Source organism: Anolis carolinensis, chromosome 4, assembly GCF_035594765.1.
Source record: "Anolis carolinensis isolate JA03-04 chromosome 4, rAnoCar3.1.pri, whole genome shotgun sequence".
In the NCBI taxonomy this organism is placed as follows: Eukaryota; Metazoa; Chordata; class Lepidosauria; order Squamata; family Dactyloidae; genus Anolis; species Anolis carolinensis.
This window is the reverse complement of record NC_085844.1, coordinates 18591661-18615557: the sequence shown is the minus strand read 5'-3', so window position 1 is coordinate 18615557 and position 23897 is coordinate 18591661. Positions and strand designations below refer to the sequence as shown.

The following is a 23897-nucleotide window of genomic DNA, read 5'->3' as shown; positions in this document are numbered from 1 at the left end:
TATACATATTGCGGAATTATGGGGTTTTTTCTCAAAGTGACACACCACCCAAGTCATGCTAGGTTTTTTGATGAATTTCGACACACCAAGTGCAAAAAGTTGCCCATCACTGTATTAGGTTATGGTAAGGATTTTGGTTAAGAGGTTCAGGAGTGGTAGATAATACCATTAACTTTGGTGGATGACTTCTTTTACCTTGGAATAAGTTTGGACTGGAGTTCCTCAGTTTCCCACATCAACTCTTTTACCACTTTCTTCTGGAGTTTCCTGGTCAACTGTCCCATCAATCTTTTGTACACTTCCATATGTTTGTTTTGCAGAGCTCTCCAACAATTTCATTACTCCCCAGAACTGATACCATATTACAACTAGTAAAATATATATACCATATGAAGTTGATAAACATGTTTCAAGTATACATCTTAGCATGTTATTTCTTTCCCCCCAGAGTCTATCCAGGGTCTGTTAGCACTGCCAATTTTCTCTTCTGCTCATTGCCGGGCTTTAGGACTCCAGGTGATGGTAGGCTAGCCTCTTCCATGGAAAATTGTGGAGGAATGCTTTGGCTCATAAACAGTAATGCCATTTTGTAGTGGATTATTCCCCTCCCCAACATTCTCTCTTAAGTGTTCTCCTTTTCAAACCCGGGTGGTCTAGTTCAGGAGCAATATCTGATGGTGCGTGACAAGAAGGGAGAAGGGTGCGTATATGCATTTTCTGTAGCCAAGGGGAAGGAAATTATCTGTTTTTTCCCCACTGAGGTGATGTTTTTGCTAAGCCCCTGAAGGTTATATCCTGAGATCCAGTCCAGGATTCTTTCTTCAGATGTCAGAAAACTCTTCACTCAAGGCCTCCTCAAAACAAGTCTGTCTCTTGTATCCTGATACAGAAATATGGAAACTGTGTTAATTTGCCTTGGGACTCATCATATCATTTCTAGTAATAGGTCCCCTCCTTTTATTCTGCAGGAAGAGGTGGGTCGTGTTTCAACACACATTCTGAAGAGTCTAACATCCCTCACAGAATATACTGTCGCTATTTTCTCTCTCTATGATGAGGGACAGTCTGAACCACTCACAGGCAGCTTCACCACAAGTAAGTCCAACTGTATTTCTGAAAGCTTTCCAAGTTTTTCCTTTCCTTTTCTGGACAGTAATGTCGTAACAATCTTCCACTTTTTTTATCGTGTCAGAAGCGACTTGAGAACATACTGCAAGTAGCTTCTGGTGTGAGAGAATTGGTCGTCTACAGAGACGTTGCCCAGCAACCTTCACGTCAGCAAACCAACCTTTAGGTCAACAGTCCAGCTGGCACAAGGGTTTAACTCACTGCACCACCACGGCTCCATCTTCCACTATAATGGCTTTTTTAAAAGAAAAAGAGTGAAAATAATAATAATAATAATAATAACAACAACAACAACAACAACAACAATAACGACAACAAAACAACTTTATTTATATACCACTCTATCTCCCCCAAGGGACTCAGAGCGGTTTACAGCAAACATTCAATGCCAAAATACACAACAAAGAAAATAATCAGCCCCCCAGATACCAAGCAGAAAATTCAAACTATAACAAAATTATAATAGATAAACCCAATTAAATAATAACATAACAAATCAACAAAAAATCAACAAAGATTTAAGCAAATCTTGATCTAGATACATCATTGGTAGGGTTCAGTTTGCTCTCTGGCTGTAGGGTAAACTGCAACTCCCACTATAGTGAGTTTGTCCCCTCTGACCCCTACAGTAGGCTGAGTTTGTCCTGGGAGTTGTATATGCCAAGTTTGGTCCAGGCCCATAATCGTCGGAGGTCATAGTTTCCCTGGTTGTGGGTGAACTACAACTCCCAGAAAGGAAGGTCAGTTCCCCCCACATCCCTCCAGTAATCAAATTTTGGCTTATCAGGTATGTGTGCCACATTTGGTCCAGATCCATCGGTGTTTGGGTTCACAGTACTCTCTGGATGTAGGTAAACTACAACTCCCCCAAATCAAGGTGAATTTTCCCCAAAGATCTCCAGTATTTTTTGCTGGTCATGGGGGCTCTGTGTGCCAAGGTTGGTCCAATTCTATCTTTAGTGGAGTTCAGAGTGCTCATTGATTGCAGGTGAACTATAAATCCCAGTACCTACAACTCCAAAATGTTCAGGCCAATTCTCCTCAAGACTCAGCAGTATTCAAATTTGGGCATAATCGAGTATGCATGTTAAGTTTGCTACAGATTCATCATTGTTTGGGTTCATAGTGCGTTCCGGATGTAGGTGAACTACAATTCCTATAAATCCCTCCAAAGACCTCCAGTATTTTTTCCTGGTCATGGGGGTTCTGTGTGCCAAGTTAGTTCCAGGTCCATGGTTAGAGTTCAGAGTGGTCTTAGATTGCAGGTGAACTATATATCCCAGTACCTACAACCTCTATAAATCATGGTGAATTCTCCCCCAAACCTCTCTAGTATGTTCAGTTGCTGTTCAATTCCTCTGTTTGCTGTGTGCCATAGAAAAGAATAGGAAAGAGTTAAAGGAGGGGCAGTGGGCAGGGTCATGCAAATTCCACACCAATTGAGGGAGTAAGAAACACTAGTATATCTGTGGTCAAGGAAACACATAAAATCTGGAATGAAATGGTGCCTGTCTGAAAACCTTCACTTGTGTGGTGGGCAATATGGTGTTTGTGGAGGTCATTGGCAGGGCTCTTATACATGTTCATGGTGCTCACTCTAATCTGAAATGTCAGGGAGGGAGGGCCATTGCTGTTTCCTGAGTAGTGGGATCTATAGCTGTTTGTGGAGGCAGGAGCTTGTCTGCCTGAGTGGACACCCCAGCCACACACACACACACACACACATATTTTCACTTTTATTATGTGTCTAGATTAATTCTTCTTGATTGATTTCCTGTATCATATTGTTTTGCAGAAAAAGTTCCATCACCTCAATATTTGGAAATACATGAAGTATCCACAGATAGTTTTCAGGTCAGCTGGAAGCCACCATCCTCTGATGTAGCTCTTTATCGACTATCATGGATTCCATTAAGTGGGGAAGAAACTGAAGAGGTGAAGGTTCTTGCTTGTTATATGGTTTAAAATCTACTTCTGCTAAATTCATTTTGTGAGTGTGGATCATTGTGTTAGGCGATACTGTTAAAAATTCTTATCCTCAAGAAGCAATTGAGTCCCAATATCCAGACTGTTACAAGAATGTTTCCTTCCATGTAAGTGAAAAAAAGGTTCTCACTGTCCTATTGGCTGCTCCAATAAAGAAATAATACATTTGTTGTTTATTCGTTCAGTCGCTTCCGACTTCGTGATCTCATGGACCAGGCAATGTCAGAGCTCCTTGTCAGCTGTTGCCATCCCCAGCTCCTTCAAGGTCAATCCAGTCAAGGATACCATCCATCCAAAAAACATATTCTGAGATTTCCACAAAATATAACAACTTAAATCCAGTGGCTAGGCCCAATTGAATAGGCCCATTGAACCAATGACAATTGTACGTCAACACCTTTGTTTCAGTGGGCCCATTCTAGTTGGTTGGAAGTAATGATTGGATTTTGATTATTATTTTCTACAAACAAACCTTAATGACAACAAAGTCTCAGACTGTGAAAAATGAACAAAAACTTTTGTAACCCTACCCAATGGCTGTCTATGCAGAAGAAGGAAATATTATTGGGATCAACCTAGAAAAAAAAAACGTTGTAATAGGTGGCATCTAGTAAAGTGAATAAATGAATAAACATTGCTTTTCAGAAGTAGGTAGTGGAGCAAACAAGAGCCCACCAAGGAATGAGCATGATCTGTGGCCACACAAAACTTGTTGAGAAGGAGGAAGAAAAACACGAAAAAATGGGATGGAGTATCCTGGAAAATAGCTGGCAGGAGGAAACTTTAAATAGGAACAGAGAAGGAACTGTGCAGTTGTCTGGAGCTTAACAATTGTACCTTAGTTTTTTTAAAAGCCTATAAGTGCATACAGGTCTTGTGAAAATACAAGCTTTATGGCCCATATGTACATCACAGAACAAAAGGATTATGACTGGTTTTTTATAGCCCAAAAATGAAAAAGAAGGAAATGTTAGAGAATAACTTGACTTCTCACATTCAGTTGCATTAATTACTTGACTTCTCACATTCAGTTGCATTAATTTTTAGAATGGTATTTGGAGAAGACTCAAAGAATTGCATGTTTATCTTTAGCATGGTGAGACATTTAGCAGGTCTCACATGATATACCTACCCTTTACCATAACTACTGTGACTTTGGATTGCTGTGAGTTTTCCGGGCTGTATGGCCATGTTCCAGAAGCATTTTCTCCTAACATTTCACCCACATCTATGGCAGGCATCTTCAGAGGTTGTGAGGTCTGTTGAAAACTAGGCAAGTGAGGTTTATATATCTGTGGAAAGTCCAGGTTGGAAGAAAGAACTTTTGTCTGTTGAGTTGGACATTCCACACATCTATAAATCCCACTTGCCTAGTGGGGTTTTCAGCCATGAAAGTCTTTGACAACATACTGTAACTTTTCTTTTTCAAGACAAAAATTCCCAGCAATCCCTCATCCAACATGTTTGCTAGGGAAGTATCAGAGCTATGACATCAAAGGGAAACTTTTATAGTTTTTGTTTGAGAATCTCTTCTCTAAATCAAGCTAAGAAAGATAACCTGTTTTTATCTGGTATTTCAGATTGTCTTAAGTGGAGAAGTGGATACACATGACATTGAAGGCTTGCTACCTAACACAGAATATGAAGTCTCCTTGGTAGCCATCTTTGATGATGAGAGTGAAAGTGATGTTGTGGCTGTTCTTGGGACTACACGTAAGTTGAGACATATTATTATCCCTCCCCATTCTTCTTTGAATATTGTGCACGAAAATATATAGCATAGTTTAGTTCTCGCTTACCCTGAACCCCTCATCCTTAATCTGTCATGTATGGAAATCTTATCTTATTACTCAATGGCAATGGCAGATGTTGGGTCTCATGTTGCTGAATCAATTCCTGGTTTACATCAGTTTTCAAGGATCCAAGGTAGAGAACCTGTTTAGGAATAATGCTCAACACCTTGGACAGGTTTTATAAAGCCTAGATCAGCAGTTCCCAAATAGAACCCTAGCGTTCCACAAAAACCTTAAATATCTTTTTAAAGTCTTTTTAAAACATCCATGCCATTGTTTGAAGATCTTATTGAAATTTAATGTACCTTTGGTTTAAAAACAAACCTTGAATCTGTGCCACTAAATGACTATTGGGCTGGACCTATAGATGAATAGCTGTCAGTAGCCAGAAAGGCTATTTGAGCAATGCTCCCCTTTATGTCCACCTAATGATGCAAATCAGACTTTCTAGCTTTTACTTACAACAAAGTTTAGGAGTAAGTTGGATGCTGCCTTGGATTTATGTATTCAGCTGTTAGACATAAAGCCCAGTTTCAAAACTATTTTAAGTACAAAAATTAAGCATTTCACTCATCACTTTAGGTTTGAATGTAATTGTTTCCTGTACAAAAATAAATGTTTTAATTTAAAATGCTTAAGAATTGCTAGCCTAGATAATACCTGGCCTAGATTCACTAGCCCAGTGAGCAGCCAACCATCACTGCTTGAAGGTAAATATTCTGTATCTAGGTAAGGTAAAGGTAAAGGTTTTCCCCTGACGTTAAGTCCAATCGTGACTCTGGGGGTTGGTGCTCATCTCCATTTCTAAGCCCAAGAGCCGACGTTGTCTGTAGGCACCTCCAAGGTCATGTGGCCGGCATGACTGCATGGAGCGCCGTTACCTTCCTGCCGGAGTGGTACCTATTGATCTACTCACATTGGCATGTTTTCGAACTGCTAGGTTGGCAGTAGCTGGGGCTAACAGCGGGTGCTCATTCCGCTCCCGGGATTTGAACCTGGGTCCGCAGGTCCGCAAGTTCGGCAGTTCAGCACTTTAACACACTGTGCCATCAGGTTATTCAAAGTTATTTGTAAGCAATGCAGCAAATCTGAGATCATTTTTGAAACTCCAGGTTCCTAAAAAACCAGCATACATTTTTAAAAGGCTTTTCTGTCCCAGTTTTTCAAGCCTGTGAAATAACTGTCCGTAGACATTTGGTTGAAGCTGTATTATATCATCTTCAGCCAATTCGTAGTGAGAAGACTTGCTTATCTTGAAGGAAAGAAGTAGCATATGTACACTTTCTTCCTCTCTATTCAGATTAGCTTCTGCCACCAGATGTTTTGCTTCCAGGACTGTATGAATGTGGGAATCATTTAAATGCTGGTGTTGAAATGAAATTTTATATTATCATTTATCATTCCAGTTGAAGTGATTATGACTACTGAAAAGACTACCCTAACCACAACAAGCACTACAACTTCTCAGCCGACAACAGCAGGTAGCAGAATATATAACACTATTACTACTACTATTACTAATAACAAATATTAGTATTTTATTATATTGGGATTAATAAGACTGGGTATATTTTAGAAGCACAACAGTTGTTGTATCGTGAGGTTTAACGTTTTAAATGAACTTTGAAATATTTAATATTGTTTCAGTCTTTCGAACAGGAATAAGAAATCTTATTATAGATGATGAAACTACCTCAAGCCTGAGGGTGAAATGGGACATTACAGATTACAATGTTCATCAGTTTCGAGTAACATATCTCACTGCCAATGGAGATCGTGGTGAAGAAGCAGTAAGAACGGTTGGTATGAGTTTTTACATGGCTTCGGTTGGGCTGTCGATGATAGTTTCATAACAAAGAGGAAAGGACATTTATGTGAATCCTCCCATTTTGCAAGCAGCGTAGCAGATGCAAATAACAGTCTTGTTCCACATAGCATTCAGTGTTTGAAATTGCTGTTACAACTACTTTTAAAACAAGAGTCTAGGATTGTTTACAGCTTTTATGAGGCTGTAAAGAGTATTTCATTGTGTTTTAGAATGTTTTTATTTCAGTATTGTTTTAACTGGTTTGCATTTTTGTTGACTTGAGAACCCTTTGGAGGAGTTGAGGCAATCAAAGTGCTGTCAAACGGTATTATTCCTGCAATGTAGATGCACTCCTGGTTACAGTTGGAAGGAAGAGAAATGTCCTCATAGTTTGAAGAATGGAATTGAAAGAGGAATGAGGAAGGTAGTGAGATATACAGGAAGAACAGAATTGTAAAAATTACTGCTGATAGTTGTTCCAAATAAATTACTTTTGAAAATATGGTGCAGATGCATTGATAAAAACAAAACCAATTGTATAATGTCAGTTATTTCCCTCCTACTGTGAACATCAGGGTGATTTGCCTAGATTTGTTTGCTGTACTCTAATAAAGTCCTCATTTTTCAGGAGGAACATAAAATATGACTTTGCTGCTTCTCTGAGGGAATGTTTTTTCATGTTGCTTCTTACACTCTTGTCTTTTTAATTGCACCTGTATTTTTCTATCAACAAAACATCAGAAAGGGAGCTTAATTGACAGTAACTGTCTGCAAGCTGTTAGCCTTTCCACTTCCATTTCTTTCCTGAAGTTTTGGTAGAAAGTGTTTTAATGCTGTCTTTTGCATCAAATGCTGAGTCCTGTTGATTTGTCCTAGGTTGCAAAAAATAAATAAACACCCCCTTTGAAAATATATCCACAATCATACATTGTGTCTTGTCTCAAAAAATCAGATATTATTATTATTATTATTATTATTATTATTATTATTATTATTATTATTATATTTGTTATATTTATTATGCCCCACTTTATCTCCCCAAAAGGGACTTGAAATGGCTTGACATAAAAGCATTAGTATACAATTTAAAATATACACAAATGTGCAAATATTTAAACAGAATTAAACACAAACAGCACTACAAAATTCACAGCTAAAATCCATCAAAACATATTTAAAGTTAAAAAGTGATGAGCTCCCAGTAGCAGTGTGAAGTAATTAGCCAAACCCAGGTTTAACGTCTCACTAAATAAGCTGTAGGAAAGGGGTAAGTCCCTTTTGGTCTTCCAGATGTTGAGCTGAAAATCCCATCATCCCTCCCTGTGTTGACTGTGGGTGATGGCAACTACAATCTAGCAACATGTAAAGGTTCACACGATGCCCACTTTTGCTGTGTGGCCTTTCTTAATACAAATTCACTATTTTGTAAATTGTGACGATGACCAGAGTTACTTGTAACATTTGAAAAGGTGAATTCTCTGTCTGTTTCTACTAAACCTGGCTCCAGACCAATATGTACTCATTATTTGGCACATGTGCTGCTGCACTCCAGATGTACGATATCACCAAGAAAGATATGCCGAACAGCTGAGGCTTTTCCTGTGGTTACGCTGCATCTTGCCAAGCATTTGCCTTAATGACAGGAGTTGGAAATCAGTTCCCTAAAACACTGGAGGCTTGAGCTTTGTTTCGTTTCTTGACAGTCACATATGATACAGCTCCGCATTCTTGTCATCTCTCAGAATGATGGTTTTTGGGGTTTTGACTTCAGTGGACACTTCCATGTTGTCTTCCTGGATGCCAGAAAAGTCCCTTGACTTCTTGCCATGAAACTCCTTCCTTGTAGAGGATTTTTCAGCCTTGTTCTAGATCTTTAAACAAACCATGCCTGTTTAGCTTCAGCACTCACTTGACATAAAGAGAAGACAGATCCAAAATTGTACTCAACACTCACCTCTGGCTGTCCATTCTGCGGAAACATCACTAATGTCGAACAAGCTGCCTTTAAGGCTTGTGTATGTATTGCTATTGATCTTTTCAACTGTGTACACTTGAGATATTTTGAAGAGGTTTACATGGAGGTTAGAACAATATTTTGCTTTGAGCACCACTTTGGAAGGAAAGACAGGGTATAAATATAGTTAAAATCACCAGCTGCAGCAGTAACAACAACAAAAGCAATAGCTGTAGGAATATTTGGCACTTATAGCAGAGTAAAGTACAGCATGGCCAGTGCTATATATCAGCTTGTGGCAGGAAATAGGATAAAATGCACAGGATGCTCTGGTAAGGTTTTTAAAAGGTAGAAACATACTTTTATTATTACCCGTAATACATTTCATATAAAAGAGTACATAGACTAAAGAAAGTTATCTAACTTTGGTAAAAGATTCCCTAATTCTGACTCTCATCATCTGTGTAAGACATCTTGAGGCAGAGAAATCTCATTATGCTCCCCTCTCAAAGAATAATAAAGCACTAGAGACTTTTGGGAAGAAGGGGGAAGCAACCTCCACATGCAGGTAAGAAGCGAAACACCTGGAATTAAACAGGTATAGGAAACAGAGGTGAAAACTAGACACCACAGAGTTCCTTCTGTCTTTAAGTGATGATGCTTCTTCACTTTCAGCAATAAGAACATTTTATCTCCTGTATCACTGGGAGTATATGTTGGGAATGTGAAAGGCAATGCACTTGCACTCATGCCCTGCTGGTAGATTTTCCTAGCGCAGAGCTTCGTGAACCTTTTCTACTCATGACCCCCTTCTGCCTGAGAAATTTTGAATGACCCTGGGTATATGGGCACTGAGATCAACTGCGGAGTCACTTCTCTTGGTCCCTCCACCGTCTCAAGCGTGGTTAGTGGGGATGAAAGATAGTGCCTTCTCTGTGGTGGTTCCCCAAACTCTGGAATACCCTCCCGAAAGAGATTAGATTAGCCTCCATCCTTCGGTCCTTCCGATCCAGCCTGAAAACATGGATGTTCAAACAGGCGTTTGACCTCGAATAGACTGAGTGGGCCCATATGAAGTTGACACTTTGCACTTTAGTTGTGAATGGATGGCAGCTAGTTTTATCTACATATGCTTTTAAAATTGTATTACTTGATTTTATGTTATACGCGTTGACAGGGTTTTGTTGTTATAATTTTATGTGACTTTGTTTTTATACTTATGTATGATTTTTATTGTTTTATGGTATGTCGCACCCTGGTGTGCCTTTGCAACTCGTCCCGAGTCCCTTCAGGGAGATGGTGGTGGGATATAAGTAAAGATTATTATTATTATTGACACAACAACATAGTATGACAAAATCACAAGTCAAACACTTCCTAAGCGTTTAGGACTATGTGATGTATTTTTGGATGATGCGTGCAAATCCCAGCAGGGTGGACTTTTGCAGTTGGCAGATCGTAATTTTGTCAATGTTTATTATTTCCAAATGCCGGCTGAGATCTTTTGGCACGGCACCCAGTGTGCTGATCACCACAGGGACCACCTGCACTGGTTTATGCCAGAGCCTTTGCAGTTTGATCTTGAGGTCCTGATAATGGCTGAGTTTTTCCTGTTGTTTTTTGTCAATGCGACTCTCACCTGGTATGGCGACATCAATAATCCAAACTTTTTTATTTTCCACAACCATGAGATCTGGCGTGTTGTGTTCCAAAACTTTGTCAGTCTGGATTTGAAAGTTGTTGTTGGTGTTGTTGTTGTTGTTGTTGTTGTTGGTGTTGTTAGGTATATAAAAAGGTATATAATTTAAAAATTAAATAAATCAGCATTTACAAGGCTTGCTAAACAGGCTGATTTTCCTTTTATGAAATGTAGCTGGAGCATTTTCTGCAGAGTCCATTGCAAACACTGCATGTTGTTGCAAACAGATTTGTTAAATGTCTAGGTGGCATTCAGAAACCTTTTACTGTTGCCAAATTTTTTGAGTTTAACATTTGAGTTAAAAGGACACCATTTGGGGTCAGGACTCGTAGTTTAAGAAGCATGCCCTAGGGAACTGGTTGCATACACTGTAATTGTCCCAATTTCTAAAGAACAGTCCCAGTTAATCATCTGTCTTCCTACCTTTTCAGCAGCTTTTAAAATGTCCCGGTTTGTCTCTCTTCCTCTTCTTTTCTCCTTCAGTTTGCTTCAGTTGCTGCCAACTGAATCCAAACTGCAAAAGTAGTTTGTGTTCCATTAATTTAGAAGTGGAGAGGAGGGGACGATGTCTTGCCCTTCTCAGTAGAGTCAGGCAAAAGCAAACAATTTCAGCCTCTATTGACTTGTTTTCTTCCTCATTGATAACTTCTTCCATCTCATCTGCATTCTGATATTGCTTGGCCAGATGTGTTTCAGTTTCCATTTGTGAAATATTGGTGGGAATGTATTTGGACATTATATGGACAAAATATCAAATTTGATGTAATATAGTATGATCCCTCATTTTTCATGAGAAACGTGTTTTATCCTGGTGCACAATTTGATAATGTTTAATTTAAAAGTTTGAATCCTCCAATACAGACATTTTTCCCTTTAATTCTATTGTATTGGCAAAGATAACTTACAGCCATATTGTTAGACTCCATCTTTTCCAACCATAGCTATATCTTTCATCTCATTATTTAAGCTCTGCATTTCCATATATCTCATAATTTTGGAACAATCCTCTCCTTCCACCAAATGCACCTATATTTATTAACTGTGTGCCATTTTGAAAGCACTTAACTGTCTCAATGGTCTTGGGTTTGCAAGGCCTAACTGGGGCTATTAATGTTCAGGAATCTTGGAGGTGTCTTGTTTATAAATCTCAAGAAATTGAAGGTGGCTTGATGTCATCTAACAATAACAACACTCCTCTCTCTCCAGGCAGAGAAAGCAGGCCATTCATTAATACAATATGTTACTTACACAATAAATAATACTTACACAATAAGTAAGACTCTAGTTATTTGTGTCAAGATAAAATGAAATTATGGAATAGAAACAACATATCTGGGTCGTATCAAAAGTTTAATCACGCCTGTTTTAATAACAATTCACAGCACAAAAAGTGTTGTGACCTGTGAAGGGAACTTGGTCTTCCTCAATACTATCATCAAACACCAATCCCAGATTCATTGAGATGTTAAGCAACCCACAAAATAAATCTGTGTGTCATAACAGTAGAATTTTGGTGACGATGATGTAATAATGCTAAATGTATATAAAAAGAGTTTACACCTTCATGTATAGAAGTCTTTGACATCTAATTTAAATTCAGAAATCATGGCTCATCCTTGATTCCAAATACATTTCAATGAGAAAAGGAGTGTAAGATCTTTACATATGTAGTAGAACACAAGGGTTTCCCCCCTTTTTTGTGCTATGACATTGTAACAGTCCTAAGGACTGAGATGGAAGTGGCACCAAAGCTAATTCTCAGTCTTCTTTGGTTTGTCGTTTCCCCATCCCTGTACAGGTAATGGTCCCTGGAAGGCAAAACAATTTGCTTCTTCAGCCTCTGCTTTCAGACACTGAATATAAAGTTATGGTCACTCCCATTTATGCTGATGGGGAAGGTGCCAGCTTGTCAGTTCCAGGAAAAACCTGTGAGTATAAAGAACTTCTCCATCATAATGTAACCAAATACAATCAGATTTTTGCATTTGCAGTGGTTAAGGCACAGGTCCTTTCCCCCAATGAATAACAAAACTACATTTGTTTTAATCCCGAGATAGCATCTCTGTAGGTCAGTGGTTCTTAACCTGTGGGTCCGCCAGTGTTTTGGACTATAACTCCCAGAAATCCCAGCCAGTTTACCAGCTGTTAGGATTTCTAGGAGTTGAACTGCAAAACGTCTTGGGACCCACAGATTGAGAACCACTGCTCAAGGTCCTCTAGTACAGCCTCTGCCAGAAGTTGGCCAGAGAGTCACACTGGAGGACCTAGAGATTCCAAAAGAGACCATATAAATCAAATCTGAGAATAATCAAAACCACAAAAATTACATCCGCAAATGTGGAATCCTGGGAAACCAGGAAAAGTATGTAATTCATTTTGTGTTTTCTTTCTAGTACCCTTATTTGCTCCACAAAATCTAAGAGTGTCTGATGAATGGTACAATCGACTGAGGATTAGCTGGGATGCTCCCCCATCACCTACAATGGGGTACAGGATTGTCTATAAGCCTGTAAATAGTGAGTGCCAACACAATTTATTTCTGTTTTTTGTAAATATGTTGCATGCTTGTGAGTTTAGACATGTAAATACCATGCACATGTTTACTCAAAAGTACTTTGTCCAGTGAGGCTTCCTCTTTGTAAGTTTGTATTGGATAGCAAGCAACCATGGAGAGGAACTAGAAGTCTTGTGTAGTTCTTTTATGCTTTTTTCAAACTTCTTTTATTGTAGGGGAACAAAATTCAGCTGCTTAGATTATCATTTGAAGACTGTTAAGTAGGGAATCAGGTTTCTATTATACCTGCTTTCCCATCAAAAATGGCCTCCCAGCTGTTTTAACCAATTTGAGGGAAATATGTGAGTGTATGTATTTTCTTGTCATGGAGGGTCAGGGGTATAATCAGCTGGAAATGGCGTTATTTGGGTGTAGGAAAATAGATGGATGAGTCCCACTCATGTGATGTTTCTCATGTCTCAGTGCTCTATTTCAACCTTGCAGCCTCAAAAATTAGCATGTAAAAAGTATCATTGTTCCCTCTGAAGTAGGAGTAGATACAGTGAATATGTATTTAAAAAACAGTATAAATAGCACTGTTTTAAAGACTTATTTAAAAGGCTGTATTAAAGCCCATTAAATATTACTTTATTGTGGTGATTTCAAAAATGTTTTTCATATAAGTCCATTCATTTTAAGCTTTTAGAATTAGATAACAGGAATTTTCAGTAAACAAAAATGCCAGTACAAATATACAGATGATGAGTGGAAATCTTTTAAGTGTTAATAATGTATCAGGTACTTTTAAGTGTTAATATTGTATCAGGTTTTTTTAAGGTGATGGGAGGTGGAATATTATTTATACTAATATTGAATATATGAATAGCATAGCCAGATTTGTTGATCTTCAAAATAATATCAGAAAAAGCTGGACTTTCTGATCTTTTTAATCACACATATTATCTAAGTAGCTGATACAGGACTCCAGCCAACTTTTTTAGTGATCAGAGACAAGTAAAATAATATTATGAAATGTAGATTTACTCGAAGAATTATTTTTTGGCCAAAATAAACTGTTCCTTCTTTCTTTCTTTCCTTCCTCCCCTGCTCCCTTTCTTTCTTCCAGTCCCTGGACCAGCCCTTGAGACTTTTGTGGGAGATGATATCAACACTATCCTCATTTTGAATTTGTTTAGCGGAACGGAATATAACGTTAAAGTATTTGCTTCATACTCAACAGGATTCAGCGATGCCTTAGTAGGTGTAGCCAAAACATGTAAGAATCTTCAATTTCTTGTTATCCAGCTTGTAGTCTCCATGGTCCATATTTCAATCGCAGAAGTTTGCCATGAACAGAAATTTGAATGGAACCATTTTCCTTCCTTGTTTTTTCTTGTGGAAATATGGTGTTTGTGCTGTTAACATGACACTTGGGATGTTCTCATGAGTATCATAAATAATGTTAGGCACCACAGAATCTCTGCTGAATATCATGGATTTGGTATAGGAAATAGAACATAAGTATTTTTTAAATCAATGGGCATTATGATCAACACAGTGCTGAGTTGTTGTATGTCTTTTGGGCTGTGTGGCTATGTTCCAGAAGTATTCTCTCCTGACGTTTTGCCCACATCTATGGCAGGAATTCTCAGAAGTTGTGAGGTATGGATAAAACACAGTGCTATCAGGTTATAGTGGAAATTATAGTCTATTCAAAACTAGAGCTCTTTCAGGGTGCACCCAGATAGAGCACAAAATGATGCGCCCTCCTGGATATTCACAGGGGCCTCCAGATGACACCTTACAAAAATCTCAAATGCTTTCACCACAAAGCAGGAAGCCCTACTTTGTAGTGAATTAATTTGTTAGTTGATTTGTTACATGTCTCCTTGGAAGGTGTGGGACAAACCCACTATGACTGTTGTTTGGACTGGCCAATCAGAAGTTCTGGGAGTACTGAAGGGGCCATTCGCTCAGCTATCTTTCATTTTCTGGGCTGAATCAGACCCGGAAAATTGCTCCTGGCCCCCCTTCTGCTGGTGTGTCATTCCTACATACCAAAAAATAAAAGAAAATGGGTCCCCTGGAACTACAAAGACAAGTATCCACTATTACAGTAATACAGAAATCATTAAACCTAAATTTAGTTCAATACATCAATATGAAAACAGATACGAAAGGCGTTGTTAAACAATCAAACAAAAGACTCTTACATTTACAATAGAAACAATATTTTTATCTTGAAGGATGAATTTACTCCTCTTCTCATAAACAATAAACGTTCTTTAGTTCTTTGATTGTTCCACATACACAAATTGAGTCCTCTTCTTATATATAATGATTGTTCTTGTTTCTTTATTATGGATAGTAGACTGCAAAACCACAACCGGTTTCAACTCAAAAGAGTCTTCATCAGGTGGATTTTAGTCCTTTTTTTCAGTTTTTTTTTTGAGTTTTTAAAATGTGGATCCTATACAACAACAACACATTTTATTGATTAGCCCATTGGCCGTATCAAAACATTTAACACATAGACATACAACATACAACCAGAAATCAAAATAAACAGTTGTTCAGAAATAACTTGAATAACAACGTTAAAACCAAGTTTCTGCAACTGAGTTAAGCCTGGAGGGTTGGAAGCATTCCACTATGTGGGTATTTTGAGTAAAAGAGTTTAGGTGCAGCAGGGGAAATGGTCACTGGCAAACTTGGGCTTAACTTCCAAGGTTTTGACATATGGAAGGAGGTCCCTTGAGGCAACTATGTAGTCAATGGCGGTCATTTTAGAGCCAGAAAGATATGTGAATACGGCTGGGTGATTGCCTTCCAGAGCACCATTTAGGATGTGGAGATTCAATCTAGATATTGGTTGAGCCAAACAGCCCTGCAAAGTTTGTTTTTTTGATCTTTGGAATGCCGGGTTAGAAGTGGGACCTCATATTCTGTGGTGGGAGAAAGGCCTTTGTGGCATTTGAAGGGTGTGGCATCATCGGGTCCCATTCTTGCGATGTGGATCCTATAGGGAACATATATAGTGGCTACCAGTTATTTACAATACACGTTTTTTTTTTAAAGGGGGTGGGGAGATGTGGAGGTTGTCTCTCTGTTCTTCCAGTAGGTACAACGAGGACATGTAGACACAGCACCTGCAGAAAGCATGGGGTTTTTTTGGCGATGTGCAGACTACAGTCCGCCCCGACCTGTGTTTTTTAAACCCTGTCGAAGCGGACCTTACTGCTGTCTGGAACTATCCTCACACTACATAGTTATAGCATGGTGATTCCACTTGCAGAGAAATGTTAGATTGTTCATTTCTTTATTAAAAGCATTGTTCATTGAGGAGGATGTGGTGGTGGTGGTGGAGGAGGACAATGACCAGAAGTAACTGTGATTATTAAATATGTTAACTAGATGATCATTTAAAATAATTTTTCATCTCCAAGGAGCTTGGAGACTAATAGCTGAAACAGCACCACCACCCCAAGCTACATTACAAATAACTTTTGAAACAATGTAGGGAAGTTACTTTCAAAACAGCTCCTGAAACTGAAGCAAAGATGTGGATGGGTATAAAATTGTGAATTGTCTCTCCAGGAATAAAATTTACTATATATATATGTATCTATTTCTATTCTAGTATTAAGGCTTTTTTTTAGTATTCATACATTTAACCCAAAACATTTCCCCTTATACAATATATGATGAACATTTCTACCTGTTTCCTCTATTGCAGTGTACTTAGGAGTGACAAATGTAGGAGCCTATCAAGTTCGCATGACAAGCATATGTGTCCAGTGGCAACTTCACAGACACGCAACGGCATACAGGATAGTGATAGAATCTGTTGCTGGTAAGTTAGAATACTGCATCTTATTCATCAGCTATTAAAACATTCTTTTACCTTGTTCTTAAATAATATTCATCATATCTTTACAGCAATCTGTTTTGATGTTTTGGTACAGAAAAACTGATGTGTTTAATAGTACTGTAGGGCTGATATTTCAGCCCTTCCCCACAGAACGATTAACAAATCTGATGTATATTCCAATGAGATATAATCCTTTAATGAGTTCTCCTTTGCAAGCTGTCTTGAAAGGAAGATGAGCAGAAGATCACAGTAGTGTGTATTCATGCTATTCCTGTTATTTTTTCATTGTGGTTTATACAATTGCCTTTTAATGGTTCCTACTTCCATATTACTGGCATACTTTTGGATTATCGAAGTAAAGACTTCCAGTTTGAAACTGGGACATTTCAAAGAGTAGAGGCAACTTTGACATATTTTGGTTACACTGTGTTTTTTTTTAAAAGCAATGTCTAGAGGGGAGAAAACATGAATCTTGTTTTGAGAAGAGAACATGATTAGAAGGGGATCAAGACTGTAATTATCCCAGCCCATTCCAACAAATTCCTCTATATTCATTAACTCTTTTGAGTGTACAATTGCAAGCACGTAGGTCTGTTTGGGAAAGCAGTGTTCAAATTTCAAGAGAGAAGGCTTACACCTGGAGATTCATTGCAGATCCTTTAACTGTAGATCAGGGATGGGTCTATTTATTTTACATGAACCTGTATGTACTCACTCACACTGTAGCAACATTGCTATCTTTTTTCTAGTTATGGCCAAAGCATAATGTCTTCTTTTTCAAAGGAGAAACAGAATATTTCCAGATTTACCATGCATAGTTTTGTACAGATTGATACCTCTTTGTATTACAGTCTGCTGGCCTCATTTGTGGGATTAACTTTTGTGGTTTTGATTATTCATATATATAATTAAAATGTTATCTCATTCTCTAAGTCCTCCCATTTAACTGTACCAGAATTTGATGATAGAATCAAACTGGCAGACCTAGAGATTCTTAGAGAGAGAACATCTCTAGAAATCTTTGAGTTTTTCAGTGTGATTCTGTGGTCAACCTCCAGCAGAAGGGGGCCATAATGTCATGCTCGAGGACTGAAAAATTCCTAGAAAGGTTAAAACAGATATCAATTTTTGGAAGGTCCAAACATATGTGGATTCCTTGCTTTCATTAGGTGCACAAAGGTTCTTATTGATTTGCTTTTATTCTAGAAAAAGGACAACAATGTTTTAATCTTTTTAATTTCAGATGGGACAACAGAAGAAGTACTTGTTGGTGGAGGGACGTCTAGACACTGCTTTTTTGAACTCATTCCTGGTACAGAATACAAAATCAGTGTCCATACTCAGCTTCAAGAAATAGAGGGCCCTGGTGTTAGTATACTGGAAATGACATGTAAGTGAATATTTTCTAATGTCATGCCACTTGAGCATAATTCCTGCTGTTGTTATCAGAAGTACTAGGTACAGTTTTTTTTATCTTCTCTTTCCCCTAGTATAATAGTACAGGAATTTCATCTTATACTGGAATCAGAACTTAAAATAGGTTGTACCCTAATGAACTGTGAATGACTATCCGGCAAAACCATTGGCTGTTCTACCTAGGAGATTCAGGGAGATAGTCCACAAAGTAATGTTTTCCCAGTCTGGCCTTGATATAAGGAAGATTGAAATGAATAATTCAGGGTGTTTGAAAAAGAACTCCCTATTCACCATTTAAATTACCATATATACTCGAGTATAAGCCAACCCGAATATAAGCTGAGGCACCTAATTTTATCACAAAAAACTGGGAAAACATTGACTCCAGTATAAGCTGAGATACTAATAAAATTGTACTAATTGAGGCATCAGTAGTTTAAATGTTTTTGAATCTTTACATCAAACTGTAATTTAAGATATGACTGTTCAACTCTGATTAAATCATTATTTTCCTCTTCTTCAATGTAAATGTGCTGATGTATCCTTTTAATAATAATAGAGTGAAATAATAAATGTAATAATAATAATAATAATAATAATAAATGCAGTAAAATAATAAATGCATTAATAATAATATAAATAGATTAAAATAAATGTAAAAGTAACAACAATAATAGAGTAAAATAATAAATGTAATAATAATAATTAATAGAGTAAAATAATAAATGTAACAATACCAATAATAATAGAGAAAAATAATAAATATACCATATATACTTGAGTATAAGCCGACCTGAATATAAGCCCACCAGGACCCTCACCCGAGTATAAGTCGAGGACGGTTTTTTTCAGTTCATAAAAAGGGCTGAAAAACTAGGCTTATGCTGGAGTATATACAGTAAATGGTGAATAGGGAGTTCTTTTTCAAACACCCTGTATTTCCATCTTTCATTTCACTTGGGAATCTTACTAGCTTTTGTTTCATGTTGTTTATAATTATTATTGGCTGAGTCTCTGTTCTTATTTGCATCATCCCACTCCCCCAACATTTTCTCTTTTTTCGGTGCATTTAATTTGCACTAAAGGAGTGGCAGTTGGTCCAATTCATTTCAATGGGATTATGATTCCACTCTGGGTTTTAAACCTATTTTGGACATGGAGTTTAACACTTTAGATATGTCCTGTAAAGTTTATACTCAAATATGGAGTGGTTTTATGGCTGCAGCAGCATAAAAACCACAAGTAGCTACTACATGGATGTGGACTATGCCAATGAAGATGGATAAAATGAAGGCGTTTCAGCTATCGATTGCCCTGTTATCATTCTTATATAGTCTACCTGCCATATCCATACATTCTGACTTCACATCTTCAACTATCGGTGACTTGATAATATTGCCACTGTAATAGTTAAGTCCAAGAGGTTTGGACTGAAAGAAGGTTGCTAGACTAGAGTGAGGTCTTCTTATCCCTTTAGGAGTAGTAAGCAAATGTCTCCCAAAATGTGTCTAAAACCTAGATAGAAAACTGCTAAACAAGAGTACTGTTTTGTGAAAGAAGCAAAACTGGCAAAGGAGAGTCTTGTATTTTATAGGGCCAAGGAGAAAGAGAGAGAGATGTCACCTATCACTGCCATGTATGTCTCAGCATAGAAGTATTTGCTTGGCAGTGGCCATAGCATTCTCCAGCCTGCCTTTGATCATGAGGTCCCATTCAGTAGCAACAGGAGACATTGAAAGGGAAGGAATTTGTGGGTGAGGAAGAGAGTATTTAACTTCTTTCCTGCCCACCACTTTTCCTCCAGCTGAGTTTCCTTAAAGGTGTGGAAAATATGCCTATGGAAAGAAATCCCCTTTTTGGCTGCTGTTTCTTCCCGGCAAGTCCTTACCTTCCTGCACCTGCATGGCAAACACAGACTGGGTTGTTCTATTTTTGCCACTGAACATAGGACTGCCTTCCTCAGCAATATCCATCTCACAATTATATTCTGTATGACCATAAAAATAGTAGTAGTTAACTACCCCAGAAAGTAAAGAATTTTACCAGGAATCCAATATAGCAGGTCAGGTTTTTCCACTTGCAGCCCTTTCCACCTAAGAAATATATATATACAGGTATATAAAATAGGTATATAAAATGAACTCATAATAAATCAACATTTGTAAGGTTTGCAAATCTGTCTGATTCTCTGTTTTATGAAGTACAGGAGAAGCATTTTCTGCAGAGTCTACTGTAAACACTGCCTATTGTTGCTGATAGATCTCTGTAAATGGGTGGCATCAAGAAACCTTTTACTGTTATCCATTTTTATGGCTCCCAACATTGAGTTCAGGGGACCCCGTTTCGGGTTGAGACCCGTAGTTTAAGAAGCAGCGCAATATAGCAACAAAGAATAAACTTTGGGCTTGTGGGATGTATTATTTCTTGTTATTGCTTCTGTTAATATTTTACTATAACCTATTAGTCTACAAGAATCCACTAATCAGAGCCATGTGCAAAATAGTCCAGAGATTGTCAGTAGAGTCAATCATTAATTGAATTTTGGAGCTATATTCCACATGTTTAAATACACATCTGGATCTGGGTGACTATAGATAAATATATTATTCTAACATAAAGAATCAAAGTGGCCAATATTTCTGCACAAAAGCAAAAGAAATAAGTAATTAGCACAGACCAACGATTCTGATTTTTATATATTTTAACTTACTTTTAAAAACATCTGGAAATCATAATCCTTTTGCTGGTGCACTGTAAATTACCTAGATTATCTCCTGTTCTGTTTCAATCTACATTTTCCCCATCCCTGGAATGTGATCTTCCTCTTTTCTTACTGCTTTCTACTTTACCAAGCATTATTGTCTTTTTTTAGTGAGTAATCTGTTTTTCATAGAAGATCCAAACTAAGTGTAGTCATTTTGGCTTCTAGGGAGAGCTTGATTTTTTTTCTAGGAACTATTTATTTATCTTTTTAGCAGTCTACCATATCGTCAGAACTCTTCTCCATCACCACATCTCAAATAAATGGATTTTCTTTCTACCAACTGTTTTCACTGCCCAACTTTCACAACCATATATAGGAAATATGATGGCATGGGTCATCCTAACCTAAGTATTCAGTGATACATCTTTAGACTTCAGGCTCTTGTCATACTCCTTCAGAATTTCAGTGGTACACATATATTGTCTTGCTTATAGGATTAAATTTCCAATTTTTGTTCTTTTTTTCTTCCTTAGTACCTTTCCCAACTGAGCCACCATTAACTCCTTCAACGACTACCCCACTGCCAACAATTCCTCCTGCAAAGGAAGGTAAGTGATTTTGGTGACAAAGTATTCAACAACAACAACAAACTTTTTCTCTTAAATTCTTTTGGATGGTCAATAAAACATCACATTTTAGGGCAAAAGAGGGAAGAATTCTTAGTTAAAGAGAGGAGAATTCAACCTTAGAAGGGGAATGCCAGCCCCCCTTCTGCACTGTCATATAAAATCCAGATTATCTGCTTTGAACTGGATTGTATGGCAGTGTAGACTCATATAATCTAGTTCAGTTGAAGGGAGATATTGGCAAGATGGAATGTGTATAGAAGAGAGCAACTAAAATGATCAAGGGTCTGGAGAACAAGTGCTATGAGGAGAGGTTTAAAGAGCTGGGCATGTTTAGCCTGCAAAAGAGAAGGCTGAGAGAAGACTTGATGGCTATATATAAATATGTGAGGGGAAGTCATAGGGAGGAGGGAGCAAGCTTGTTTACTGCTGCCCTGGAGACTAGGAGGTGAAAAAACTGCTTCAAACTACAGGAAAGGAGATTCCACTTGAATATTAGGAAGAACTTCCTCATTGTGAGAGCTGTTCAGCAGTGGAACTCTTTGCTCCGGAGTGTGTTGGAGGCTCCTTCTTTGGAGGCTTTTACCAGAGGCTGGATGGTCATCTGTCAGGGGTGTTTTGATTGCGATTTTTCTGCTCCTTGGCAGGGGGTTAGACTGGATAGCCCACTAGGTCTCTTCCAACTCTATGATTCTATGATTCTATGATAAAGCAGATAATCTGGATTATATGGCAGTGTAGAATGGGTCCCAGTGTCCTTTAACTTCCCAATTATTTTGTATGTTTTCAGTTTGTAAGGCTGCAAAGGCTGACCTTGTGTTTTTGGTGGATGGGTCATGGAGTATTGGAGATGACAATTTCAACAAAATAATCGGATTTCTATATAGCACTGTTGGCGCTCTTGATAAGATTGGCCCTGATGGAACTCAGGTAAGTAAATGAGAATTTGGGATGGACAAATGTTTGACTGTGACAATTAGATGAATCAAAATGTGATACAATCAATACCTTTCAAAACTATACTTAGATTACTGGTAGATAAATGCATATGAAGGGAACAAATCCTGTCTGATCTGAGAGGCTAAGTCCAGTAAGGCCTGGTTAGTACTTTGAAAGGAGACCACCAAGGAATATCAGATACTTGTAGGCTATATTTCAGAGGAAAGTAATGAGAAAGCACCTTTGAATAATTCTTGCAAAGAAAAACACTATGATACTCCACTAACTGTTTACATAGTTGGTGGCATTATAAGGGGCCAGTGTTATATACTAACACACATTTGATGTTTGCTGAGGTAGGCAACCAACTGGGAGCTACTATGAGACATTGTGAAGCCCCTTCCTCTAGTGACAGATCTGGGTGAGAGTGATAAAGTGTGTGGTAAAGTTTCCACCCTTTCTTCCATGTCCATAAAAAACAAAAGCTGTCCTTTTGGAACAGGGCTATCACTACTGGTTGGCAAAATGAGTTAACCACCGCAAGCAACAAATCCAAGGAGACAATGGTGGAAGGTGGTGAAATATTGGAAGACAGAATATAAACAGTCAACAAAGCAGCAGTTAAGACTTTTCACAGTCAATTCATTAAAATTATCATTTTTGTTATATAGAATGTCTCAATTCATAAATAAATAGTCCAAGTGTTGAGCGATATTTTACATGCTACTTTAGGCACCACTTTTGGTTGTGGAAAAAAATGTTTTTGTGCAACCCCTGACTTTTTTGAAACTTTTTTTGCCAACCTCCAAAAAAAAAAAAAGAAAATAGAAAAGAAAGAAACATGTAAGGGGGTGCACTTTTAACAAAAATGAAATTTTCACCAAAAAAGAGAGAAATGCACAAAATTCTTACAATCTCTGCAGATGAGGAACCAACATTTGAGAGTATTTATTCCTGCACATGAGAACAAAATAAGTCAAGATTTATACCCTGAGTAAGTTATGGCTAGCTTCCATTCCTCTTTATATGATTTGCCATTTGAATGGCTAAGATGCCTTTATTTTTTCTGCAGGTGGCAATTGCACAGTTCAGTGATGATCCCAGAACAGAATTTAAACTAAATGCCTATAGAACGAAAGAAACTCTTCTGGAAGCTATCCAACAAATAGCCTACAAAGGAGGAAACACCAAAACAGGTGGGCCAGATTGTGAGGTAGAAATTGTTTTTGTTGATTTTTACAAAAATAAACCTTTCTATTAAAAATGAGTGCACAAGGAATGATATTTGAAGTAAAAAAAAATCTCTGCAGGCAAGATTCGGTTGAATCAACCATTGTTAGAAATAAGCCTGATGCAAGTCAAACTTAGGGTATTTTTCCATGACTGGTGGTTTAGTGCAGTATCATTAGTATCATGAAGAGCTCTACCAAACTTTTACTTTTATTGACCCATGAGATTGCAAATTTTCACTTTCATTTTA

At 37.8% G+C, this 23897-nt stretch overlaps 1 protein-coding gene across 3 annotated transcripts in view; it reads left to right on the top strand.

Moving 5' to 3' along the window:
- col14a1 (collagen type XIV alpha 1 chain) overlaps window positions 1–23897 on the top strand; it is a 132265-nt gene that overhangs the window by 60632 nt on the left and 47736 nt on the right. For all 3 annotated transcript variants that reach the window (XM_062980055.1, XM_062980053.1, XM_062980054.1), the window contains 13 exons: window positions 969–1095; window positions 2924–3063; window positions 4695–4827; window positions 6314–6388; window positions 6555–6706; window positions 12166–12295; window positions 12761–12883; window positions 13988–14137; window positions 16598–16714; window positions 17976–18122; window positions 21386–21460; window positions 22269–22408; window positions 23490–23613. In XM_062980055.1, coding sequence (XP_062836125.1) covers window positions 969–1095; window positions 2924–3063; window positions 4695–4827; window positions 6314–6388; window positions 6555–6706; window positions 12166–12295; window positions 12761–12883; window positions 13988–14137; window positions 16598–16714; window positions 17976–18122; window positions 21386–21460; window positions 22269–22408; window positions 23490–23613 — 1633 coding nt within the window. The remainder of the gene's footprint in view (window positions 1–968; window positions 1096–2923; window positions 3064–4694; window positions 4828–6313; window positions 6389–6554; window positions 6707–12165; window positions 12296–12760; window positions 12884–13987; window positions 14138–16597; window positions 16715–17975; window positions 18123–21385; window positions 21461–22268; window positions 22409–23489; window positions 23614–23897) is intronic.